This window comes from Marmota monax, unplaced genomic scaffold (assembly GCF_021218885.2).
Source record: "Marmota monax isolate L192 unplaced genomic scaffold, Marmota_monax_Labrador192_F-V1.1 WCK01_AAM20220418_F8-fsc00064, whole genome shotgun sequence".
NCBI classification, from domain to species: Eukaryota; Metazoa; Chordata; class Mammalia; order Rodentia; family Sciuridae; genus Marmota; species Marmota monax.
Window position 1 is genome coordinate 2,960,489 of NW_026694542.1, and position 27,994 is coordinate 2,988,482.

The window sequence follows — 27,994 nt, forward strand, 5'->3', positions numbered from 1 at the left end:
GAATGCCGGTGTCAGGCTTGGACTGCCTTTATGGGAAGCTTGCCATGCCTATGTGGACCTGAGGCTCAGTGGGCCTGTGGTGGTGAGCCAAGGCGCACTGATCTGTCATCCCCACACTGCTCAGCCCCGCCAGTATAGACACTGAGACACTGGCTCCACGTGGTGCTGCTGCTCCAGAACCCATTTAGGTTTGCCGACCCCCCAACCCCCCACCCTGCGTCCCAAACACCACTGTAATGTGAGACCCAAAGACCTCAACCTCTGGTATCCCTGAGAAGCTGGGAGAAAATAGAAGCAAGGCAAACCTGAATGGGATTCAAGGCTAACCAACAGTACTAATACTTTTCCAAACCATAACTAACCAATTTGGAACAATAGCATTGGTACTTAATTCAAACACTGTTTAGCGTAAGTTTGAACCAACAGCATTGGCTGAAGCGCTATCTAAACCCCTAGACTAGCACACTCCAGGGCAACCACTCTTCATACCCCTGTCACCCAATGGGAATTCTGTTTGTATGCACACTTAAATAAATCTTACTTACACTCACTCACTTTGGTCTCTGGATTTCATTCTTTTTTTTTTTTTTAAGTTTTCAGTGGATACAACATGTTTATTTTATTTTTACATGGTGCTGAGGATCAAACCCAGTGCCCCGCGTGCAAAGTGAGCGCATTACTGCTTGAGCCCCAGCACTGGATTTCATTCTTTAAATTTGTGAGACAAGAACCCAGAAAGAAGAAATTCATGGTGAGCTGCTAGGTTCTACTGCAACCCTGGAGGGCACAGCCCACCAATAAGAGCTGAAACACTTCTTAGTCACAGAGGCCTGCAGCGTGTGCAGACCCCACCCACCAGTAGAAATGGAGAATGAGTTTCATCTCAAACTCCAGTTTCATTATGAGCTTAGCAAAATGCCTGAATTACAGTAGGCCCTCAAAAATGTTGACTGTAAGTAGCATTTTATTCTTATTGTTTAGAAGACTTACCCAAATTTATAATTACATAAACTTTAAAAAATGTTCAATCCCTAAGTGTATACACTAGGAAGACCATGTTTGTTTTATTCCCCACTCAATGCACAGTGTCTAACACATAGAAAGAACTCAATTGATCTCTGCTGAAGAAAGGAAAAGAGAAAAGGAAGGAGAGAAGTGATATGATTGAGGGAGAGAACAGATACTCAAGGGGAATGCCTTACAGTTATATTCTTGAGACTACAGCAACAATTTGAACACAAAAGAAAAACATTCAATTGTTCATTTGTTTTGCCCATATAATGGAAACACCTACACCTTTAGAAATAGTCATTATTTTACTTATAAAACAGGTTTGATATTAACGAGATATAGCTGATACAACCTTTTTTTTTTTTTTTTGAATTTTTTAAACTATTAGCCTAGCAGATTTGGATAGATCTGCATTGTTTTAAGACCCAGAATTCCTCAATAAGGAGACCTGTGCTAGTTATTCACCATCAAGTCTGAGGGTCAAGAGGCATGTGCTCAGGAAAGATATGGAAATGATTTGATTTCTTAACTAACATTTTAGCATGATCATTGCCTAAGATCCTTGGACGTCATCAAAATTAAATGGGTTACAGAAAAAAATTCACAAATAGTCTTTTTTGCACTAAGGGCTGAGCCAAGAGGAAAGGACGAAACTGTCGTATCATTCATTTGAAATATAATAGAATTGGACAGTTGCTTGCTTTCTAGAGCATGAATGCCCATTTTAAAACAATGAGATTATATAGATTATAATAGCAGCAAAGATTCTTTGAAGAGACATTGATCAAAAATATTTAATACAAGATCAAATTAAAGAGGCACAGTTTCTGACTACCAAGAATTTTAAGATTACATCAGACACAGAAATGAGAAACTTCTTTATGTACATACAAAAGTATATTATTATTTTCAGAAAACAACTTAAGAATGAATCTTTAAATATTTACCTCCTGAGAAACTTCTCTCTGGAAAGATTCTTAGTTACACTTAGCTTATGAACTTATTTGTAGTACAATATTATTATGTATTGTTTTTCATTAATAAAAGGTTTGATTAAAAACCTTACACAGAAAGTACCTCTATGTAGCTGACTCATATTTTATCATCAGTGGTAGGTGTGCAGAGAGGGAATACATTGGTTTTCTACAGGAAATACTACAGAGATTTGAAATCTAGGTCACATAACAGAGCATTGCTATAAGAGGAGGGCATGAAAGCCCTTTTTTTTTTTTTGCCTACGACTCAAAGAAAATCATGTTTAAGCAATACTTAACAATTATCTGCTTTGTCATTACATTTGGCTAACTTGCATAACATTTGGTTCTATCCACATTTGTCCTTCACAGCCTTACATGTTACCAGTGTACACAAGGAAGTTTACAGTCAGTGTGTACGAAGGGTAACCACTGAAGGTGGATGATAAAAGCTGTGCTTCTGGGAAATCTTTTACCTGGAAGTCTCAAAACTGCTTTAAATACCAACTAACTTTCTGTAGCACGGGCAAGTCAAAAGGCAGATCAGCACCTAAAGAGAAAAGAGAGCTGCTCGTGTATTCCAACAGATTTGCTGCCCTCATGATTTTTCTGAATGGGCTATCGTGATAAACATATCTTCATGCGGTGATTCGGCACTAATGGTCTTCAGAAATAACACAAACACCTCCAAAACATTTTTAAAATAAAATATTTAAGCTCTATCCCAAATAAAAACGTGCTCTACGGCAACATGAATTTATCAGGTTTTTGGGAAATGACAGTATCTCCTTTGAACATTTCCAAAAATCTTTATCAAAATGTATGTTTCATTAAGCTTTTTGATCCTGAGAAGTAGCTCAGACATTTTTAGCTGAAATATAAACAAACAAAGGAGTTTATTTTTGGAGTTTATTTTTGCACCTATATTGGGTCACTAAGACTAAGAGAGGAGACCCAATCAAACTAAAACCTTCGACAACAATTCAGAAAAGAACTGAAGGAAAAATGAGCATTTCCTGTCATTTATGACTATGGTTAAAGCTAGCACATGAATCATGTCTGATCAAATTTAGTTCAGACTTCAATGTTGAATTGTAAATTTAAAAACTACTCCTCTATGCTGGAGGATGACATCTCTACAGCCTAACAAATATTCCTATTATTCTCTTTCCTTTGCAAACTCTATGTTTCAGATTTACTGGAAGAACTCTGCTGAGGAGTTATTTTAAACTGTTACTGGGCTACAGATCCAAGTATGTATGTAAACAGCTTATTTTGCAATAATTGTGCCATTGCATTTTGTTAAAGAGAAAAACAATGATGTTTTACTCCAAAGCATAAAAATGAAGGTATCATTAAAAATTCAGAAAAATGCATGAACAAAATTTGTACTTCAGTTTGGGAAGCAGTACATACTTATTAATAAAAAGAAAGATGAGCAGAGTCAAGATACCATACAAATGCAACTCTCCTCTGAACTCAACTCTGAACAAATGAAAACATGCAAAGAAGTATAAAACTGGCTGCATAAGAAACATACAAGCTCTCTGTTCTTCAAATCAATAGTAAGCCACATTTTATATTGATATAGTTTTCTTATCTTTGGAGTAAGAAAAAAGAACTAGAAGGCTTAAGAATTATGTTCAGTGTACTGCACTTATATTTTTAAAAAGCGTCAATGTGTTTCCTAAGGAAGTCTTTGGAGATTGATTTACTGCAAGATACTTAGAAAAACCTGAAGTAGTCTGTTTCCTTAAGTTAATGTCAATTTGCCGTCTACACAAACAATAAAACGGTAGAACTGTTCTGCTTAAAAAAACTCTCCAACCCACAGTTTATCAATACACTTCATGGAACTTCATCAGTACCTTATCAATACAGAGGGGTCCAACTTCAGATAACAATTTATATTATGGTACTAGCATAGAGGAGATATTTTCAATAAGGTTCAGATTGACAAATAATTTTACAGGTACTTCATTTTTTTTTTTTATTCACAAATTAGAAGAGTAATAGAGAGTGTGCTGAAAACACTTCAAATAAAGTTTGGCTCTGGGAAACGGGAAATAGCACTGTTGTACCCAAAGGGCCCATTGTTCCATGGGGAGAACTCAGGGTTTATTTTTGTTTTCAATCATGAAACCAAGAGAGAGGTGCTTCATCTTTTATGGCCATGTTCTGCATTGATGCTATTTCACCAATTATTTTAACCGAAATGCTAACAAGACCATAATCTCATCTATATTTAAAGATACTGTACTTATATGAACAAAAGAAGAAACTATTCTCCCTTGGAATCCCTATTACTTAAATAGTTTATTTAATAAGGTCTTAGAAACACTTCTATCTCTACAGTCTATGCACAGTACACACAGTGGCAATGTGGTGCCCAGAGGACATATCACTGTTAGCAGCACATCCAGTCATTTGATTATCAGTATATAGTTAATGGCGTTTAGGATAATAACTCAGATACAGACAATCAAATTCTTTAATTAGTTTATTATTCTTTTTTTCTCTTTCAGAACAGATCCAGGCCATATTTGATTTTAATGTAAGGGCACAGTGCACTGCCACTTTGAGGCCTTTATAGACAAATACAATCCTCAACGAGATTCCTTGGTTTCTCACATTAGTTTAATTTCTAGGAATAAAAGTGGCTTCTAACCTTGGTTACATCTGTGAATGAGATTTGTTTACGATCATTTAAATAATTTTACTTAAAACAAGAAAAATATCAAAACTAAGGAACAACATGAAAATGACAGATTAAAAACAACAAAAGAGACGAGAAACCTTCCAGATGAATGCCAGTAAAGGAAAAAAAAACAGAACTAGAAAGTTAGGAAAAGGGGAAGGAGGATGGGATCAAGTCTGTTTTGCATATTGGACACTAGAACATATAAACATATAAAAGAATTTATTGTTCCTCCATTTTACAGATGGGAAACTGAAATACAGACAAATTATGAGACTCGCCAAGATGGTGAAGTTCCTAAGAGATAGAGAGGTAGGAGCTGAACAAAGGCAATTTAGTTCTTGACCATATGAGCCACTAAGCTGCTTCCTCCCTTATAGAAACAACAATGACAAGCCCTATAAATGGACTTTAAAAAGAAAGAAAGACAAAAAAAGGACTGGAAACAATTAGGCCAAAATGCAAACAATGATTGACTCTTGGTAGATTATGAGCAGTTTTTCTTGCTTATTCATTCTTTTCAAACCTTTCAAAAATAACAAGAATAAAGTTTAACACCATTTTTATGTCAGCAGAAAAGAAAAATATTACTAGTCTAACAAACGTTTTCCCTCTTATCTCAGCACTTCTCAATTTAGAAAAACTATGCATATAGTTAAATGACAATTTGTTGACAGCTCTGAGATCACATCTCCCTAGAAAGCCACAGAAATCTGGACACAGGCATGAATTTATTCAAATTAAGTAACTTTTAACATGTTTTAGGATTAGTATAGATTGAGTTGAATTTTCTAAAACATTTCTTTAAATTTATTTCTTATTCTGTGCATTTCAGATGTACAACATAATATTTTCATATACACATTTGTAGTGAAATGAAAGAATCTATCACCTTCCACAGTTACTCTGTGTGTGTGCACATGCATGCGTGGTAAGAGTACCTAAAATCTACTTTTAGCAAATTTTCAATATGTAATATTTTATATATTTTTCTTACATCTTTTAAATCATAATATTTATAAAAAAGGTTCTAAGAAATACTGAAATGCCTTATGAATCGTAGAATGACGAACTGATAATCAAAACAGTGTTGGAGTAAAATGTTATCTCTGCCCTTACCAATCTACTGAAACTTCTCTCTTAAGGGTCACAAATGATTATAAACACAGCCAGTCTGTTCCTCACATGTTGTTATCTTGTTAACAGCATTTAGCACTGCTGATTAGTCCTTTGAAATTTTTTCCTCCCTGGGATCACCCTTTCCCTAATAAGCTACTCTTCATTTATCCCTATCATCCTGCCTGCTCCCCATCTGGCCCCTCCTTCCCCTCTGAGCTATCACAAAGGACTTCTTCTATTACATCCCCTCTCTGCACTACTGGGTCTTTAACCTTCAAAACTATACGAACAGCCCCCTCCCCCAAACAGCATCTCTCAATCCTGACCTGTATCTCAATCTCTCTCTCTCTGGATGTCTGTCAGCATCTCAGTAGTCTAACATGGAACTCACCTTCCTTCCCTCTGAAATCTGTCTTTCCTGCCGAGTTTCCTAATTTTTACTAGCTCTGCGAATCTCCAGTAATCCAGGCTTCAAAATCCAGAGTTTCCTTTACTTCTCTTCCTTGTTACTCTTTTGTTATTCAGTCTTATGCAATTCCCTTCTGCAATGTTATTGACTTTGTTATTCAATAAATCCTTAGTGAATAACTGCTACAGTAGATTTCTGGGGCCAAACTGGTGAATAAGGCAAGTGAGGGCTTGCTCTCCCAGAGCTTACATTCTAGTGGGGACAAGATGATATCAGGTAGCAAAGAAATTATATTAGGAATACACAAAAGAGCAAAGGATCAAGAATTATTGGTCATAATGATGGAGTGGGTCAGAAAAGCCACTCTTATATAAGGTGACATTTGAGAAGAGCCTTGAATAAAAGAGTCTTGTGAGGGTCTGAAGGAGTGCCATTCCAGGCAGGTGGAAGAGCCAATGCAAGGGTCCCAGGATGGGACTAAGTTTGGCCTGAGGAGATTAAGTTTGGCCTGCTGGAAGGACTACAAACAAATTAATACGGCTGGTAAACAGTGAGCAGGGGAACAGTGGTAGACAAAGAGAGCAAATTGGGGTCAATGAAGGACCTCTTAAAGCCAAGCTGCAGAGTTTTGATCTTATTCTAAGTATAATGTGCAGTGACTGGAGAGTGATAGGGTCTGGCATATGTATTAGAGACAACCAGAGAACAGACAATAGGGGAGAAGTCTGAAAGCAGAGAGGCCAGTTAGTGTCCTTCCTTTTGACACTACTCCTTTAAATTCTGATTACCTGTATCTACATTAGAGTTTAAGCTTCCTGTTACTGCTGCCCCTTCTTCACCTTGTACCCTGGCACTGGCCAGACTATGCTCCCTAAAGCACACTTATTATTGTACTTTTCCTTTATCAAAGAGCATTAATAGCTCCTTACTATTAAAAGAAATCTCTAGAATATTTTGCTGGTATTTAAGATAGCCCATGACTGACTCCTGACTAATTTTACATTATTTTCTTTTTATATTATTTATACTTTAGCAAGGGCTTAAAAAATGATAAGTCATGGGCCAAATATAACCTGTCATCTGTGTTTATAAATAAACTTTTTATTGTGTTTTTTTGGTGTTGAGGATTGAACCCAGGGCTTTGTGCATTCTAGGCAAGCACTCTACTAACTGAGCTCTATCCCCAGCCCTATAAATAAAGTTTTATTGGAACAAAGCCCCTCTATACTTATTATCAATGGCTAATTTCATGTTACAATGGCAGAGTGGAGTAGTTACGACACAAAGCCTATAATATTTATTTTACAGATTTTTTTTTTCAGAAAAAAAAAGCTTGCAGAACACAGCTGTAGGCAAACTAAATTACTTTGTCTCTCATATATCCCCATCTCAGTTTTGAACCACTGTCACTGTCACTCCTTCCATTTGGAATGCAGAGAACTCCCCCATCCCTTAAGTACACACTCTGTCCAGCCTTCAAGGCCTATCACTGCCCATGAGGCCTTCTTCCCTTCTCTCTGTGGTAGACAGAACCACATCCTCCAAGAGGTCTACATCCTAATCCACAGAACGTAAGACTATGTGTGTTACATGGCAAGGGAGAATTAGGATTGCTGATGGAGGTAAGGTTGGACTACGCTGACCCAGCTGACCTGAAGCTTTAGGGATTGTCCATGTTGGCTCAAAGCAATCATGAGAATTCTTAAAAGTGGACACTGAGTATAGAAGAAGAGACAGTGTCAGAATGAAGTTATGTGGCAAATTCCTGACTGGCTATTGCTGGCTTTCAAGATGGAAAGGCCATGAGCCAAGAAATGTGGGCAGCCTCTAGAATCTGGAAGAGATAAGGAAACAGTCTTTCTACTTATAGGTATGTTTTGTGAAGAAGCCAATTTTGGGGGTATATATTTTTGACACCAGTAATGTCCAACAAGGCAATTAGGAATGTATATAAGGAAGTATTTATAAAGGATTCACAAAGTGCTAGTAATGAGGTAATATGTATCAGACCGTCAATGTACCAAATAGGGGTGAATAATACTAAAATTTTGTTTCCACTAAGGGGTCTACAAAGAAGAAAGCTGAAAAATAAAATGAATAAAGGATAAAGGCATTTCAATTATTGTCGGGTTATAAAAGGTTTGTACTTCTATGTGATGTGAAGATACAGAACAAGAGACAGAACAAATGAGTCTATTATGCTAGTATCATTTGGAATCAGGCAATTTAAGCTTCTGGCATTTACTAACTCTGAAAGTGTCTCATACAAAACTACGCACAATTCTGTAGCCTGAGAAGAAATAGAGTTCTGAAGTAATTAGAATTTATATTACATTTAAAAATTCCTTTTATTTACAAAAAACATTCACTCATTTCTGTATTCTCATGGTTCATTCATTTGCTTCTCTGCAAACAAATAAATATTACACTTGCATTTTTGTTCCTATAATTCCAAGAAGGAAATGTACCATAGTAGGGAAGGGAAACTTTCCTTCTTTCTTGTTGAATTTAGGGTGAGATAGCCTAATAAGGAATTCACTCATCAATCATTGAGCATCAGTTATGTGTCAAGCATCATGACAGGTGCTGGGAAGATTTAGCTGAATGAGAGAATGTGGCATGGTGAGGAGGGAGAGCTGTTTCTCTGGGGGACTATTCATGACAGCATCTATAACACAACAGCAGCTGCCCACTTCTGGAGGCTGGTGTCTTTAATTGAATCTGTAAAGGAGAACCCTTCTAATTCTCTCACACTTCCTTTGATTAGATAGAAAAGTGAAAGGGGTGGGAGGGTGTTGATAACTCATGAGGAATCTGAAGATTGACTCAAAGCTCTAAGAATGATATTTCTATCTTTTATTCCAAAAGAAGAGAACTTTTTATTCCCAGGAAACTCTACCCTTACTATTCCACAGGTCATTTTCCTGCTGGAAAAGAGAAGTACACATCAACAATTTATCCTATTAATGTTCCCTTGTGTTGTAACAAGTTACCACTCATACAGCAGCTTAAAACAATACATGTGTGTTATCTCCCAGTTTCTGAGGGTCAGGAGTCTGGGTATGGCTTAGCTGAGTCCTCTGCTTAGGATCTCACAAGGCTTCAATCTATATGTGTAGCATGGCTGTGATCTCATCTGAGGCTCAGTTGGGGAAGGACCGAAGGCTTTTACCCACAGACTACCCTCAGCTACTTTCCTAACAAAGCTGTTTGTTTCTTTGATGCCAGCAAGCAGTGAGAGACTCCAGCAAAAGGCAATAAAATCTTCCATAACAGAATCATGTATCTTTTGTCACCTTTGCTGCTTACATTGGTTCTAAGAAAACCATGGGTCCTGAACATACCCCAGGGAAGGAAATCTCACAAGGGCATGGACACAGGATGGTGGGGACCACTCAAAGAATCTGTCCCAGATGTTACTGAGCCTTGTCCCCTTGGTTACTTTAATATACAAAATTTATTTCTTTTTCATCACTCTATTAAGTGTACCTCTTCTCATCCTTAATTTTTTCCAATAGTTTAAATTAATCCTGGCTTTAACTTCCTTGACACTATTCTTAAAAGTTCATGTTAGTTCTACTTTGTTTCTTTGTCCATCTTTTCTACACTTCTTAAACATGTAAGTTCATCAAAAGAGCTCTGAGAAGTTTCTCTTTACTTACTTGTGTACTGCTACCTTTTCTTTCTTATTGTAATTGTATAGAGTGGCATTGCCTTTTAGGATTTCTTACTCCATAAGCCACATCTCATTCTATTCTCTCAACATGAGATTAGACACCTTTTATCCAAAATTAAGGCAAAACAAGAAAAAATAAAAAACTCTGCTTCTGTGGAGTCTGGAATAAATCCAGGTATGTCCATAATTAAACAACCACATCCTCATTAGCTTCTTTTGGAAGTACTACAAGTCCAGCAGATGTGGACATATCACAACACACTGGCCTGCACTACTGAATGACCTACTTTGAGGAGGCAGCATTGGTATTCTTTGCCCACTTTGGTAGGGGGAGGTCCACTCTCCTAGTTTGTCTTTGATATTTTCTTTTTTTTCACCTCTAAGGCTTGCTTTGGTGCAGCGTCTTCACTCACATTCATGACTTTCACTCAGGAAACTTTGCCTGGGCTTTTTCTCCCCTTCTACCAGGTCTATTATCAGGCATGAACTTCCCTGGGCATATTTTAGTCAGAAAGTCCCAGTAGATGGTGGGTGGTAACCACTTAGGGTCTATAAGAAAGAAGAGTTGATTCTGTTCTTCTTCCTAGAATTTTACTACTTCTTCCTCAACATTAGCAGAAGTGGCCTCTGTACTTAACAGATATTTGTGGAATGAACCACTATTAGACATCTATTTCTATGTACACGTAGATATTTCTGTATATTTATGCATGCGGATGGGTAATTGTGTACACTTATTGGGAGTGAAGCTTCAAGGTCAAAGAAAATGTCATTTAGATTCCTAGAGACACAGTGAGACTGCTCTCCAAAAAAGCTGAATGGAGACACCTATGAGCAGTATATGAGCATGCTTGTTTCCTCACACATTGACTACCACCGTAGATGGGCCCATTGTTAATATGACAATCTACTGAATAATGGTGCCTCAGTGTTTTAAATTCAATCCTAAGTAAATGAATTAAAATAAATACATTAAATATTATATATCAAATATTAAACATTTATTAGAAACTAATCCCAATTACGAAATGTGGGTCTCCCATGAGCGCCTATTACATACCTGGCACTGTAGGAGGTGTTAACTAATTGTGCTTAACAAGACATTCAAGAACTCTACTCTCAAAGAACTCATACTTTAATAAAAGTGATAGATAATGAACACATTAATGAAAAATAATGTGAAGTGCTGTGAAGACAGTACAATCAGGAAGTGAAGTAAGAGTAGAAAAAAGGCCTTTCTGAAAGGAAACAATTGGGCTGGAAAAAAGGAAGTAGAAAAAAGGCCTTTCTGAAAGGAAACAATTGGGCTGAGGATTGAGTGATGCAATGAATGGAACCTCACTATCATGCTATCTTCTGGGTTTTTCTCAAACACATTAGGCATGCTCCTACCTCAGGACCTTTCCACTTGCTGTTGGCTCTGTCTGGAAAACTCTTCCTTCACTTATCTCTAAGACTTACTCCAGCCTCATGTGGATGAAACACCTGTGAAAATCCAGTCTGTACATTTGCAGAAACTCTGGCTACCTGGAATCTTCTCTGGGCAATTTTGGTGTATTTATCTTCTGCACAAATTCAGTAAGGCATCTCTTTCCACATGCCAAGACTATATGAACTATTTCTGGAAGATCCTCGAGGCTGTCACATTATTTATATATATTATATATACATATATAAAAAGTACATATTAATATATTATATATATAAATATATAATACATATTTATATATAAAAGTATAATATATTATATATTAAAAAGTATATATAATGTGTGTGTATATATATACTTAAAAAAATTTTTAGCCTGTATAGCATGAAATAAATTTGAGTTGTAGATGGGTTTCCTACCCAAATTTTACTGCTACTTGATAGAGGGAAATGTTACTTTTAAATTGTTTTTAGGGGCTTTAGTGCATGTTGTCTCACATGTTCTCATAGGAGTAATTTAATAGTGATATACCACAGAAGTCTACATTAGTAGATATCTTACACCACTGACTTCCAAGATTTTAAGCTCCCTCTCTCAAAATAAATAAATAAAATAAAATAAAATAAAGAAGAGGCAGGGGAGAGGAAGATAATAATTTACAGTTATAAAGACAAAATGATCCATTGACACAATAATTAATGATGGATATTATGAAGAAGATGGTAGTGATGATGCATCTAGTACCTACCACGTGCAAGTCACCTTGTTTTAACCAGCTAGCCACTCAGATACAGAAGCACAATCTATCAGATGGGGGATCTGGAATTTGAATCCTGTAGCATATGGTCTTTTCACTACCCTATTCTGCCTCTTTAGAAGCCAACATAAATCTATCTTTTCAATAAAGTTTATCATTTAGCATACAAGAAACTAATTTTTAAAAATATATTTTTTAGTTGTTGATGGACCTTTTATTTTTATTTATTTATATGTAGTGCCGAAAATTGAACCCAGTGCCTCACACATGCTAGGAAAGTGCTCCAACATTAAGCCACAACCCCAGCCCAGAAGCAGCTAATTTTTATGTAAAAACTAATGGTTATTTCTCAAATATAAAATCCTACCTCCTGAGAAAGCCAACATGATCAATGAGTTAGATATTTTGTATATTGCTGAAAACTACTGAAGCTCCCTGAGCCAGTGCAGTCTATTGCTTTATCCTGAGTATTTTTAAGTCATGAAGTTAGACAAGGTATATTTTGTTCAATGATTTCAGTTTTTAAAAACCCACTTAAACACAATATTATATTTACAGAGTGCTTTATAATTTGCAAAGTACTTTCATTCTTAATCCCTGAGGAAATTTTCATTATACCCTCTCCTTGGGGAGAGGAAGGTAATACTCAGGGAGGTCATGGTATTTTCCAACTCAGATGTCATTAGTTATAAGATACCATGTGATTTTATACACTCTTAAGAAAAAAAGGTCAATTGAATTGACTCAAAGGATTTATTAGGAATCCTGAATTTAGAATCAGAAGATCTAAATTAGGGTTTTGGCATCATCTTTCCAAGTTTCTGACTTAAGCAAAATTATTTATGTTCTTTGAGCCTTCTTGCTCCTTTCTTATCTTTTAAATGGTAAATAATGTCTATTGTCCAGGGTTGCTGGGAGAACATATTAATGAAAATAGCACTTTTAAACTGTGTAAGAGATTAAAAAAAAACTTCCATATCTATAATTTTTAAAGATATGATCTATTAGTAATGTTAATATTCTGTTGTTGAAGGCAGGAACTGAACTTCTAAGTCTAAATTGAACTATTTTATCATATTAAATAATTATGAAAGCTGTCACTGCACACATTTGAATAATTCTTCCTTTTCTGAGATGAGCTGTTAAAACTTCGTCCTCATGTGAACTCTGGAGAACACCTATTCCATTAACCAAAAGATGCATTCAGTTTGGATAAAGATGTTTTCAGGCCTTGAGGGAAAATATTTCTTTCTGACATCATTCATATTTTGCTTGTCCAGTTAAAGGACTGAAACATGAATTTTACTTAAGATATCTGATCATCACAGTTTTAACTGTGAATAGATTGGAGTTTCATCTTTTGGAAGACTGATAATTCTCTATATCATCAATCTTAGAAGCAGTCTTTGCATTCTTTTTCTGCCTCTGAGTTAACAACCATTTTATGTGACAGTCTGTTTACCATGTTTGTACTCAGATATATAGATTTTTACTTAATTAAATCCTAGACCTTGCACATCCTGTAATCCCCTTGGCAACAATATCCCTGCCTTGCAGGAGAAATTAAGTTTTGCTTATCTGGCCATGATTTTATACCTTAAGGCTATTGGTAGTATATATGATTAAAGAATATATTTTAGATACTTCCCTAGTTGTGATCTTCTATGAAAACCCAGAATATATGGTAGTTTGAGGATTAATTGACTCACATTAGATACTTGTTTGCATATATTAAACACCGGAAACAATGGTTTCCTGATTGTTATAACTAAAAAAATTGTGTATGTTTGCTTTCTATGTGCCAAGATAGTAGTAGATTGTTGCTATATATCTGGTAGTACTAAATAATTTTGGCACCACAGTTTCTCAGGAATTTGTTTAATGAAAAAAGCAAACACTCAATAGTTGAAAAATGCACAGATGAAGCAATAGAAAAACATGGGGTAGTCTAAGAGTCAAGATGACAACAGATAATTGCTCTGTGCTACTGGACTTTCAGGTACTCATTGATGTAATACACACATGAATACCAACTTAAAACATTAATACTGAATTTCAGGTGTTCACACTGACATAAAACTAATTTCTCTTTTTAAAATAAACATTTGTTTTTTTGCTATTCCAAACACATGACAAATGACCTCTACTCTCCACCTGGATATTTTAATAGCAAACTAACCCTTCTTTTTTTTTCTTCATTCTTGCTACTCTTAAGAGTTTAGTGTCAACTAACTGTTCAAGCAATATTTTAAAGTGCAGATTATAACACGTTTCTTCTCTTTAAAACCATCAAGGGCTTTCTACGCCACAAAATAAAAATCCAAACTCCTTAGCATGGTATTTAAAACCCTGTGTGATTTGGCTTCTTCCTATATCACCCTAAGCTGTGTATCAGATACACTGTTTTTTTAATTTTTCTCCTCCTTCTCATCAAGTATGTCAAGTTTGCTCCTGCCTCACAGCTTTTCTCCTGGGCCTAAGAATCTCTTCCCATGAATTTTCTTCCGTCTGAGTCTGAGGTCTAGTGCCACTTCTTCAAAGAGGACTTCTTTGCCCATCAATCTTAAATAGCATCCCCAATTAACTCTTTGCTAAGACATCACCTGGTTTTATTGAATGTGTAACACTGTCCAGCACCTGGCACTAAATGTTTCCTTATTCCTTTGTTCATCTCTGCCCACGACCAATGACCTAAGCTGCCTGACATCAAGAACCTTATTTATACTTTTATCTAAATTCGTAGGCCAGGGTCCAGCCCACTGTAGATATCTGATAAGCAGTTCTTGAAGGAATAGAATTTTTTTTTTTCCTAGAATAAAATTGTGCCAGGGAAAAATTATTTTTTTGAAGCTAACAGTAATTTACCCATTTAAAACAAATTAAGTGCCCAAGGTTAAATTTGATATATTTTCTTAATGGAAACATAGTAGTGTCCTTCAATTTGCAATAATACAAAGTGACTTTCAATTTGCAACAATACAAAGAATACATACATTTACCATTTCCTTGAATGGAGAGATTTTATATTATAGTGGTAAATTTCTGGCATTAAAAATTAAGTCACCATAGAACCATTTTGCCTTATAAAAACAGGTAAAGCTGTTTATTAAGAAATATACAATCACATAATAAGCTACTCCCTGATGCTTGGAATATCTTTCCCAATTCTAGAAGAAGAGAGATTATATAAATAGTAAGATTACTTTGTGGGGAGAACAATACTGTACTGCCCATTCTTTAAAGTTAACTTTCACTAAAGAAACAAAGTTCTTCCTTTGATGAATTCATGCTAGGTAATAAAGAATATGATCTTGGGAGAAATGAGAAAATAATGATAGGAGTTTGATGTCTAGGACAAGTAGAATGAGAAGATGCCATATAAAGTGTGAACTGTGGATCCAAGAGAAGAAAAGGATCTAAATGATAAATCATGGCAGCATTAAAAATGTTGTACTGTTGCTTGTCCCATAAAACCTTTCTATTGGCTTACATAACTTCTAATTAGCTTCAGAATGTATTGCTAAATCTGATGGGAACACCTAAATCCAGGCAATACATGGAATCAGATGGTTATTGCTGGGGAGGGGAAAAGGTTGTCCTTGTTTTCAATTGGTGGAGTAAAAAATTATCTAATCATTAAACCAATTTGCAAGGGTTGAACATCCATATTTTTGCTATTAAAAGAAATGCTGAATGAAAATACCTATACGTATATATTTATGCACATATTTCATTCTGTTATTTGCAAAAACACCAATAGTTGGCATTATTGAGTTAAAATATATGATCATTAAAAACCATTTTTTAAAAACTTTCAAAACCTTTCTAAGGAATGTTTTAAAAGCTCTGGATATATACTGCAAAGCTGATTCCCAGGGATGCAGTGCCAAGTTACATTCCCACCTGTAGAGGATGAGAAATGTTTACTTTCAACTGTAATTAGTGGCAGGCCCAGATGGCTCCAACACTAGAGAGGGTTTTTTTTTTTTTTTAAATGCCTAATACATGAGTAATTTAAGAAAGAAAAGTAGATTCTCTAAGGAGGATTCCTGCTCCTTGCTTCTTTGCTCAGGCATCATTTAGGTCATTTTGGGCAAAGAAACTTTAGCTCCAATTGCTCATCTCAATTCCATGAATTTCTGAGGCTAAAGCCCCAGTTATTATGATAAACTCATCCTGTTCATGAGCAGGGGTTCTTCTTTCCTTGTTTTTTGTCTTTCAAAATACACATGTATGCAATTTGAAATGTCAATTCTAAGTGGAGGGGCAAAGTGGGAGCATGAGATCACTCCACAATCTTGATCCTAAAGTCTATTCTAAATCTTGACAGCTGAATATTCTTGCTTTAATATGGTGGCCCTTTTCATACACATAGATTTATATGTATACGTACATTTATTTATAAGAGCTTGAATGACATGAGTGTGTATATGTCATGTTTTTCATTTTTCTATTTATAAAAGCTTGAATGTAGAGATCTTATTCAGAACTGGCTTTTGCCCTTTTAAAGGATGTGAGTGAGGCTCCCTTATTGGCCTGACATTTGATGGAGTTGTAGGAGTCACTCTCTTAAACCTCCGGCTGGGCACTGGCCAATGTGTGTTTACATTGTGAATATAAGGATGACGCAGCAGTCCATGGGGAGTGGGAAGTGAGCTAGCACTCGAGGAGGCTGTGCAGAGCCATATGGCACTTGATGCAGAAGCTGCTGTGCCAGCTCCTTTACATTTAAAGCCTCCCTTGTGCCGCAGTGCATGTCAGACCTAAGTGCATCTATGCTTCCTCAAGTATCAAGCCCTGGTTGGCCTCTGCTTGACAAAGAATGTGTGTGAACTCTGAGGATTTCAACAAATGTCACAGTCTCAAAATGAAACAGTGAAAAAGTCCTATGTACTCTGCAGCCACCTCCGACTTTATTCATCAGCTAGAACATATTAAGGGTACCCTCTGGCCAGTTATTCCCATAAATGCTACTGTTGTTCATCAGAAGAAGGAAAAGGTTGACCCTTTGTGCTTTCCTTTTATGTGTTTCTACCTGCCCCACACTGACAAGATCCTAAGATTCCTCTTTCATTGCCAGGGCTTTTGAAGATTTTTACCCTATTTTTATCAGCTATTTATCATTTCCATAGGAATCTTGAAGGAGGTAGTTTGATGCCTCTTCTTATACTGCCAACTTACCAGGAATGCAATAAGGTCTCTTTTTATTAAAGATCTTCTATGAGATATCTGGCCAGATTTTAAAAAATTCATTTTAAATAGAACTGCCTCTTTTTGTTTTTGTTACAGAATTATTTTGCTGTTCTTTACGTCACTCAAACAAAGAATCCAGTTCCTTGCAAGTAGTTATTTCACATGAAGATTACATGAAAGTATTATGATGATATTGATCACATAAAAATTGATGAAGATTGGCAAAAGTGTCTCTGGGGTTCCAATACTGAGTGAAAATGTCTATTCTATCTTCATTCTGTTTCACGGAAAGCAATGTAACAGAACAGCCCAAAGCTCCCAGGGTTAGCAATAAACTATTGAAAGGTAAGGTGCTGATTCAGATATTTAGCTGCGGTTTCCTGTCATGATGACATTTTAACTCAAAATCAATAACAACATTAAATGTTCTGTATTTAGAAAAGTTCTCATTTAGCATATTTCCAAATATACCCAAGTTGAAAGAAGCTGTAGACAATAATTTAACACCTACCATAGAGAGAAGGTACGTTTAAATTATTTGCTTAAATAACAATCACACAGCACTAGCAGTAGCCTTAAGAGCAGCAACAGCAACACCAAAACATGAGGCATTTTATACTACTAATGGCTCTGTTTGGTACTTTACATGAACTTCATTTAATTCTCTAATCTTGCCATATGGATATTATTATGATCTCCACTTTTTTATGATCTTCTATGAGGAAATGATCCAGAGGTTAAGTAATGTGTCCAGGGAAGTTGGATGAGCAATTGCAATGTTCTCTAGAGCGACTCCAGGGAACATCAAAGGTTGTATGGAACACGGTTTATATGGATTCAAACTGCTGGTTGACTACTCCCCCACAAGTATTCTGATGAGAGGAGAAACTGCCACATTTGCAGTGCTGTAGCATTTGTATTCCCTATGCCTCCACATGAGGGGTTCTTAGGCTGGGGCTCATAAATACCTTGAAAATGGATACAAAATGTATATAATTGCACATTTCTGGGAAGAAGATCTTCATTAGATTTCAGTGGCATTCATGATCCAGAAAAGGTTCAGAATACCTAGAATGAAGACATTCTAGGTATTCCTTAGAGCCTGGTTTTAAGGTGTAAGACCAAAGAAATCTTATCCTTCATATTTCTGAGGAAAAGTCATAGGATAGCATCCTAAAGTACAATTATATCAAAAGAAGATGGAGGCAATTACCCAAGTAAACATTTCCAGTTGTAAGTTGAAACCACCAGATACTCATGGCAAAGAAAAAGAGGTGTGGGTTGGGGCTAAATTATCTACCTCACTATATTAAATTTCTCTTTCCCATTATGTATGTAAAACAACAATAACTACAACAACAGCAACAACAACAACAACAATAACAACAAAACCCACTGCTTAAAGAGTAAGAAAAGTGAATTGACTTTCTCTGAATTGTTAAAAAAAATAGGTCCTAAACAGTTATAAAAATGCTGCAAAATATGCTAATATAAACAATCATATTTTTAAATAAAATGACAACATAGAAACTCTTCGCTAGTTTTAAACAGAAAAGCATATATAAATTTGCAATGAATAGAAAGTGTAGATGCAATCTTTCTCCTTTCTTTCAAAGAAATTCTGCTGAATTTCAAATATTTTCTTTGAATAATCATGTTTGACAGATACAAAGGTTAATGTTAGCGAGGTAATTAAAATTAATGATGGCAATATCCACTGGGCTATGTCTACACAGGTGTTTCTCTCCACTCTTCAAGACAACATAAAAATGTTTGACTTACAAAATTCTGAGCTTACATATAAAATGTAATAAGATTATGTTTTCACTTCTACAAACCACAGAATTTCTATAATAAATTTTTATGGGTTTTGGCATATAACTTGATTTTTTAAAATGTAGTAGGTATATGAAATATTAAATACATAATTATTGCATAAAGTGAGCAGATACTATCATATTCCGTGTAACATATCTGTGAAGTCAAAGCTATACAATGGATCTTAGAATGTTATTCTGTAGTAAGCCAAGCCATTTACTAATCAAAAACATGCTCAGAGCTTATTATTTTGACATTTAATTAATAAAATTTTATATCTACCTATCTATTTACCAACCTACTTACCTGTCTATCTGTCTATCTATCCAACCATCCACCTAGGTACCCATTCATCTGGTCCTTAGCATATGGAAGATTAAGAGTGGCAAACAAGAGGGAAAGTGGAATGTTAGAGGCTGGCACATAGAAAACCAGTGGATAGGGATATTAAGAGAAGAGACAACAAACAAACAAACTCACACAAAAACAAACAAACAAAATCTGCACAGCATATTTCTCTACTAACATGCTACATATAAATACATACTTACAATGATGATACTGAGCCATCATAACTAAATTAAATAACATCTGACATATGCTACTATGGCAAATTGTAGTTCCAAAGATGACCACATTTTCCAAAAATGACTTCTGACTATATGCTCTTCTATAATGTGACTTTCCACCTCCCCATCCATAGGTGGAGTGTAAGTCCCTTTCCCGGAATCTGCATTGATGAATAGAATATGGTGGAAACAGGGCTGAGTGACTTCTGAGGCTGGGTCATAAAAGAGATAGTACAGCTTCTGTCTTGCTCACTTAAACATCTGTGGAAGGCTTGAGATACCATGTAAGAAGCTTTATTACTTTGAGGTTACCATACCAGAGAGACCACATAGAAGTATGTGTTAACACAAAACTGACACTGAGTTCCCTTTTGGATGTCCAACCCAGCAGAGTAATCAGATGCCTACAACCCAAGCAGATTTCTGACTCTAGCCACATGAAAATTTTCTAACAAGAAGGGCCTACCTAGCAAAGCCCAGTTAACCAGGAGGACCATGAGAGCCAAAACTAAATTGTTGTTTTGAGTCATAAAGTTTTGAGGTGGTTTGTTATGCAACAAAGGTAAATAGGATAATTAATTAAAACATTGGTGCTACATGGAAAGTTCAACTTTACATATATGTTTTATACTATGAAATGTGATGGGAATAGGTGCTTCATATAATATAATTTAATATTTACAACACTTTTAGTAGGTATTATCATCATGTAATAGAAAAGAAAATTTAAAATTACTTTGTAAAAGTCCTCTTCAAAAAATATCTTTATTCATGGCAGCTACTTCTTGTATTTTGAATGCAATCTCATATTGTCTCTTTAAATTTGATAATTTCATTTTATTTTAACAATATATCTATCTTCACAATATTATATTATCTAGGTTTAACTGAAAACTATTTTTCTTTGTCTATAATTTCCCTATTAAGTAGTTCCTCTCATTTATGGAGCATAATTAGGTAATTCTGGGTTGTGTGTTCACCTTTAAAAAAAAGGATCAACATTGGGAGTTATCAATAAATTGGTACCACACTCAGGAATACCTTTGGAAACTTGCAAGGCATTATCTATTGTTACTGAGTTTGGGGGTATTTTTTGGTATTTAGTGGAAGAGTGCCAGGAAAGCTAAATAGCCTATTGTTATAGAATCTATCCATAGTCTTGTGCAACAAATTGCTCTATGTTCTATCTGCTTTTCAAATGTCCTATTAGACATGCATAATGTAAAAAAACCTTTTAAGTCATATGAGCCTGGAATATAACCCAATTTTTAGATAAACCCCAAATATTTATGCACAGTTTTAATATACATAAGCTTTTCCAGGCTTATAACTACTAGGTAGATGATGGAAGATTGTATTTCCTTTTGTTCAGACCTTTACCAAGAGTAGGTCACCATTCTAGACAATCATATTACTCACAGCAATGTGCTTATGCTATTTAAGTTGATAATACAACTTACTTGTGTCAATATATATTCACATTTGTAGAGATTCTATATGCAGATACAAGCATCTGAGGCTACAATAGATCTCCCAGTGTATTACCTACTGACATATATATTGTTTTATTATGTATCATCTTCCTTTTATTTATCCTCTATAGTACAATTAGAACATGTTATCAATTTTTATAAATAATGGATATAACTAAGAAAATTATAATTTACATGGAAGGAAAATAAAGGATATACCAGAAATGGATATAAAAAGAAGTAAAAATTAAGATGTGAAGTGGAGCACAGTGATGCATGCCTGTAATCCCAGCGGCCCAGGAGGCTGAGACAGGAGGATTGTGAGCTCTAAGCCAGCTTCAGCAACAGCGAGGCGCTAAGCAACTCAGTGAGACCCTGTCTCTAATAAAAATATAAAATTGGGCTGGGGATGGGACTCAGTGGTTGAGTGCCTCTGAGTTCAATCCTTGGTACCAAAAATAAATACATAAATAGATAGAGAAATAAGAGGTGAAAGTGCCTGAAAGATAGGAAGAGGGAAAGATGAAAATTTCTATTACTTAAGTTTCCTCCAAGGATGTCTCTCTGTGAGTTGGGGTGCTTGAAATTCCTTAGAGAATCACTTTGCTTCTCTTTCTAGTTCAATGCTGACTCAAGGGGTATCTAGTGACAGATACATCTTGTTTCATCTATTTTATTTAAAAATTTCTCAATGTTGATTCTACCTTCTAATATTTATACTTATTCTTCCATTGCAAAGAAACTTTCGGCTGGGCAAGATGATGCATGCCTGTAATCATAGCTACTTGAGAGTTTGAGGCAGGGGGATCACAAATTAGAGGCCAGCCTCAGCAACTTAGGAGATCCTGTTTCAAAATAAAAAATAAAAAGGACTGGGGATGTAGCACTAAGGTAAGTTGCCTCTGGGTTTAATTTAATTTGTTTCTAAAAAAAGAAAAAGAAAAAGAAAAAAAAGAGACAGAAACTTTGGATGGAAACAAAAGTAAAGACATGTCTTAATCTTAAATTAGAACCCTTTTTGAACACTGTAAATAAAGCAAGTATTTTCCCCATAAAATTGGTGCATTAAGATTTTTATCAGTTAATTATCAAATTTAATGTGGGCAAACCAATATATTAATATATTCAATGAAATTAAACTACCTGACTTGAAATTTTCTCCTTTCGTTAAGTGAATTATTAAAAAAAGAAAAAAAAAGTGAAAAAAATGAGGAAAACTTACAATCCATATCAAGTATGGCACGAACAGACTTAACAAGCTCCTTAGATTCCAATGCCAGGGTTGCTAGGATGTTGTGTCCATTCCTTCCCAGTGCCGTGAGGGAAATCTGAGAGGCTAACACAGCTCTTCTTTCACTGAGAGAACAATGAAATGAACTAGAATATGTTCCATAACAAACACACCTATCTTTGCTAATGTGAATTGGTATTCATTATCAAAAATATTTCTTTATCCAGGAATGTAAAAAAAAATGCAAAATAGCCACACATGAGGTAAATAACATAAAACAATATTTCTGTTTTCAATTGTTTATTATAAAATATTAAATAAGAACATCTGAAGCATTACACTGACTTCATATATAAGGAGGAAGCAACTGAAGGATGGCCTACCTCCTGGATTATTTGTTGGGACATATTTTGTGAATGTTTATATGCTAACATGATGAAACCTTTTATTTAGTTTGGTAAAAATTTAAATTAGGCATATTAAAATATATTTACTTAAAATTTCTAATATAGCAAACATAAATATATACATTCATTCTTGAAATTATCTCTTAAAGCCCTTCATTTCCTCTAAATCTAAAATAGCCTAGCGCATTTATATAACTTTTTTTTAAAAAAGTCAAATGTCATTTGAAATAAATGTACCCTGATATAATTAAAAGTCCTAAGTTTTCCTCAGAAAACCACTACAGCAAAACCTTTACTTGGAAAAAAGAGATAATGTTAAACTAATGATAAAATCATCATCATTTACAATCCATCTTCTTAAGCATGATGGTATTAATTCACAAGGAGAAATTAAAGAACCAGTTCTCAAATTCACATAGTCTTGTTCTGCGTTGAATGATCAAGGCTAATATTCATATAGAAGATATGGTACGTTAAAAAGATTGAATTAGATTTCGCTAGTGCTTAACTTTTCATGACATGGCAAAAAGCTATGATAGTTTTTTACAGTTGCCTTTTTTCCATGAAATAATTTAAAGCAAGGGTAGATGCTGGCTTTTAAATAGTAATTTTTATCCTTGAAATTTAACAGCAAAATTTTTAAATTAGTCAAAATCAAATGAGACCTTAGGGGGTTATTGTGGGGGACACACTTAATCCATTTAAGGGTAAGAGAATTACTGAATATTTTTATTTGTTTGTTTATTTTTTTGGTGCTGGGGACTGAACCCAGGGTCTCCCACTTGTTAGGCAAGTGCTCTGCCACTGAGCTATATCCTCAGTTTGATTACTGAATGTTAAGATCCTTAATATAAATAAAAACCATGGAATTTATATAAATATCTTATAAGCAGCATGGATAACAATGAGAAAATGTCAGATTCTTTTACTCTAAAAAATAAACATTATATCAAAATAGCTTAAAAGTGAACAACTGTAGATATTCTTCTAAATTAAAAAAAAAAGTCATATGGCACCTAAAATATCTTCGTTTATTTCCTTTATTAAACTGCTATTTTCACTTTAAAGGGCAGAGCTTTCCCATTTCTGCAAGTGATACTGCCAGAAGTAGAAGACATATTTAGAACTAGTGACAGCTATTATAAGATGAAGAAAAATCCACTTTCAAAATGCACAAGCAAGAATCTTTCTTTTCTATATGTCTTTCATCATGTATCAAAATGACCCTAAACTTATAGTTTGAAATAAATCTTACTTTTATGTTTGTTGCTCTTAGTAAGAAACTTGAAATGCGAAGCATTTTGTGAATAATAAGAAAATCAAGGTGCATTTTCCAAATATATTTCTTTTATCTATACCTACTGACTGCTGAAAGTAAAAGAAACTGATTCCATGAATAAGATTTGCAAAATTCTTTTTGACACAACAACTAATCTGCTGGGTTGAGAATGACCTTTAGCAAGGCACCTATGGCTAGTAACTTTTATTCACATACAGGAAGCTTCAAGAATTTCAAATTAAACTCATCTTTACGGCATTCTTGACAAAGACAAGAGGTAGGTGACTCCTACCTCAATTTTATAGTTCAAGGTTATAATGACTGGCTAAATACTTCCAGGAATTTCTTTTACAGAGCTAATAAAAAAAACCATTGTCCTCATATTATTCCACAACATTGAATAATAGTGTACAATGGGAATTATTCAGCATCTTAAGATCATTTAAGAGATTTTTGGTATTTCAATCACAATTACCAGGTACAGAATTTAATCCGTTGACATACTTTGAAGAAAAAAATTAAATATTTCTCACCTCAAACTTGATAAAGGAGAAGAATTATCAGAAAGTACTTCTTGAATAGCCTAGTGACAAATAAGATGGTGAAGGGGATATGTAAATTTAATAGTTTTAAAAAAATGACCTTTTATTGGCCCAATTAATATTTACAGCCTCCCTTTCCATTGATTAAACAGATGTTTCTGATATAGCAGGATGTAATTCTACTCAGAATATAACAGTTATAAAAACATTTCTTTAGAGGATAAATGTTTATCAAATTCTATTTTCTTAGTATCAAGACTTTTAGGAAAGTATTCATTAAGTTATACATTTTTGGAAATCATGTTATTCAGTCTCAATTATTTTTCTTAAAAAATCTATATAATGTTAATCAGTCTTTTCATGATCTAGGTAATTCTAAGTCTGACTTTATAAGTCAGCATTGCTGTTTTGAGACTAGAGAATATTTCATTCGCCACTGAACACTGTTGTATTTATCAGTGTCAGTTGCCTATATGTATATTACATTGCCTAATGTATATTACAGTAGGCGATATAATATACAGTCCTCCCTTGGTATCTATGGGGGATTGATTTCAGGACCCTTGAGGATAAGAAAACCAGCAGGTGCTCAAGTTCCTTATATAAGGTGGCACATTATACATGCATATAACCTATGCATATTTTCCTGTGCGCTTTAAATCATCTTCAGATAATTTACAATACCTAAAACAATGCAAATAATACATAAATCAATGTTATACTGCATTATACTGTACATGTTCAGTACAGATGCAATCATGGTGTGTCTAACTACACAGTATATCATGAATGAGATGCCAGGAGAACAATACTCATATAAGGAGTGCTGGAGAGACCTAGGCTCTGTGAAAGCGGTAAGCTATAGCAGTGTGCACCTACACATCACTTCATTCATGTGGATTCAGCATGGTGCTTGGTGTATGGAAAAATGAAATTTTGCTTTCTGGAACTATTGGGAGTTTTTTCTGTTTCTGAATATTTTCCATTTGTGGTTGGGTGAATCCATAGATGTAAACCCACAGAGACAGAGGGCTGACTATAACATAAAAACTCACCTCTACAAAATGAAGAAGCTTTGCAGTGGATGCCTCAAAAGTTTTTCGAGCCATTTCTGATTTTCGCAATTGGCAGTCAAGTACTGTAATTCTCTTTCTTAAATCTTGAACATTTTCCTGGTCAGAGATAAGAAAAGGAGCATCTTACACATTTAAAAAAATATTATATTGCTGTTTTCTGTTTGACTCAATATTACACTTAATTTATTTTCTCTCTTAATATGTACATGTCTTCTGAGTTTGGGAGGACATGTATAACTAATTGTGAACATAAAGTTAATTTTCACAGGGATGCTGCAAGTTTTGTGAGATAAGCTACATATGACTTTATTGAGTCTTGTGGCAAAATACACTTACATTTTTATTTAAACATAATTAAAATGTGTGTATTTATATAAATACATAATAACATCTAATATATATATATATAAAATAAAAAAGAATTATTTCCTTTTTTTTTAAGCAACTTGTCTTACCAGATGCTGACAGAAACCCCTGAGAGTGTATCACAACCTATTTACTATAATAAAATCCCATGTTAGGCGTATCTGGCAGGGAATAAAGAGATTCCATGGAGAAAAGTAACAGTAACATCCAGTGAACTCACTCATTGGTAAGGGAGTACTGAAACATAATTTGCTCTGAGGATATGTGCTAATCCCTGGAAGCCTATTGTAGGGTTTATCAGAAACAAATGGCAACAAAATTTTAATGAGCAAATGAGGAAGAAACAATTTTCACATAAGTAAACAGTGTTTTGATTTTGGCTCTGGTGAGTAAATAAAAAAGTCTCTCCTGAATAATTCTTAACCATAAGCCCCCGCTCACACAGGTTTGGGATCAGAATTTATATTATCGAAGTGGCCTAAATATCCAGAAGCTGAAAATTTATTTAAATTGGTCCCAGGAAAACAGAAGCAAACCCAAAACTTCTATGTAGAGCTGTTTTCTAAATTCAGATCTTAAAGAATTCCATACATAATGTACCTAGAGAACATGCCCTCACCAAAAAAAAAAAAAAAAAAAATCAGTAAATATGTGAGGAAATAAGTTCCTGAAAAGAAAGTCAGCTAAAAGAAACAATTTATATGATCAGATCTATAAAGACAGCAGATATTAGAGTAATTAGATACAACATATAAAGCAATAATGTAATGTTTACACAAGAATATATTAAAATATAATAAAAGGATACAAAAATATCAAAATAAATCTATATAACAAAAAATCAATCTCAAAAATAAAAATGTAGTCACAATTAAATCAGAGACATGGTTTATGATTTAATATTCAATTAGATACAGCTAAAAGACAAAGGTAAACAGGTAAAGAAAGTTCTGATAATTTAATAGAAGACACAAATTAACATATGAATGGAGGAGGAGTGCTAAGGAGAAAATTGCCAGAAGATGTATAATATACACAATCTGAATTTCACAAGAGTAACTAGAAAGAATGAAAGAGAAATAACTTAAGGTATTCCAGAAATGGCATATGACATTGCTCTTCAGATAAGGAAGCTCAATAAATCCCAAACAACAGAAATTAAATACGTTAACACATAACTCACTGAGGTCAAAATGATGAACATCAAAGCCAAAGAGATACTAAAATCATATAGAAGGAAAAATATTGCAAACAAATGATAGATTGACAGCTGACATCACAACCACGATATAAAAACCATGAAACAAATATCACCTTAACATCTAAAATGTAGCAAAAATATATTTCAAGAATAAAAACTGAATCAAGATTTTTTTTCCCAAACTGGAGACATTTTACCAACAGATTTTCACTAAATGAATTTTTAAAAGATACCCTTGAGGAAGAAATGAAATAATGCAAGGAAGACCACCTGAGATGTAAAGAATGCTGAACACAGAAAATGATTAACACAGGATCTAGTTAAACAAATTCTGACTATACAAAACAAATTCTAATAGAGTTAAAGGTTAAGGGAAAAGTAAAATATAAAAAAATTTAAAAAGAAGTATAGAGGGATGATTAGATTTATATTCTAAAGTGTTTCCAATATTTAGAGGAAGGGGAAAGCCACAGATATAAGACTAGAAAATATGGGGCAAATAAAATAAGAGAGCAGATACGAAGTCAACTGCTTTAGTAAATAAAAGCTATAAATGGAAAGGTGTTTCCAACTAAAGGCCAAAAATTAATAAATGGATAAAAAGTCCAGCTATATGTTATTTACCACAGATAAAATTAAAACATAAAAACACTAAAAAGTTGAAAGTAAATGGCTAAAAAAAATACATAGGTAAATATTACCTAACTATATTAATATCAATAAAAATATTAAGGGAAAAAGAAGACTGCTAGATGAAATAGTCATTA

General features: G+C 34.5%; 1 protein-coding gene across 2 annotated transcripts in view; it reads right to left on the reverse strand.

Annotated features, from left to right (window-relative positions):
* Stxbp4 (syntaxin binding protein 4) overlaps window positions 1-27,994 on the reverse strand; it is a 162,224-nt gene that overhangs the window by 44,366 nt on the left and 89,864 nt on the right. For both annotated transcript variants that reach the window (XM_046420648.2, XM_046420647.2), the window contains 3 exons: window positions 25,640-25,756; window positions 24,576-24,625; window positions 22,348-22,481 (listed from right to left, as the gene is read on the reverse strand). In XM_046420648.2, the coding sequence (XP_046276604.1) occupies window positions 22,348-22,481; window positions 24,576-24,625; window positions 25,640-25,756 (301 nt within the window). The remainder of the gene's footprint in view (window positions 1-22,347; window positions 22,482-24,575; window positions 24,626-25,639; window positions 25,757-27,994) is intronic.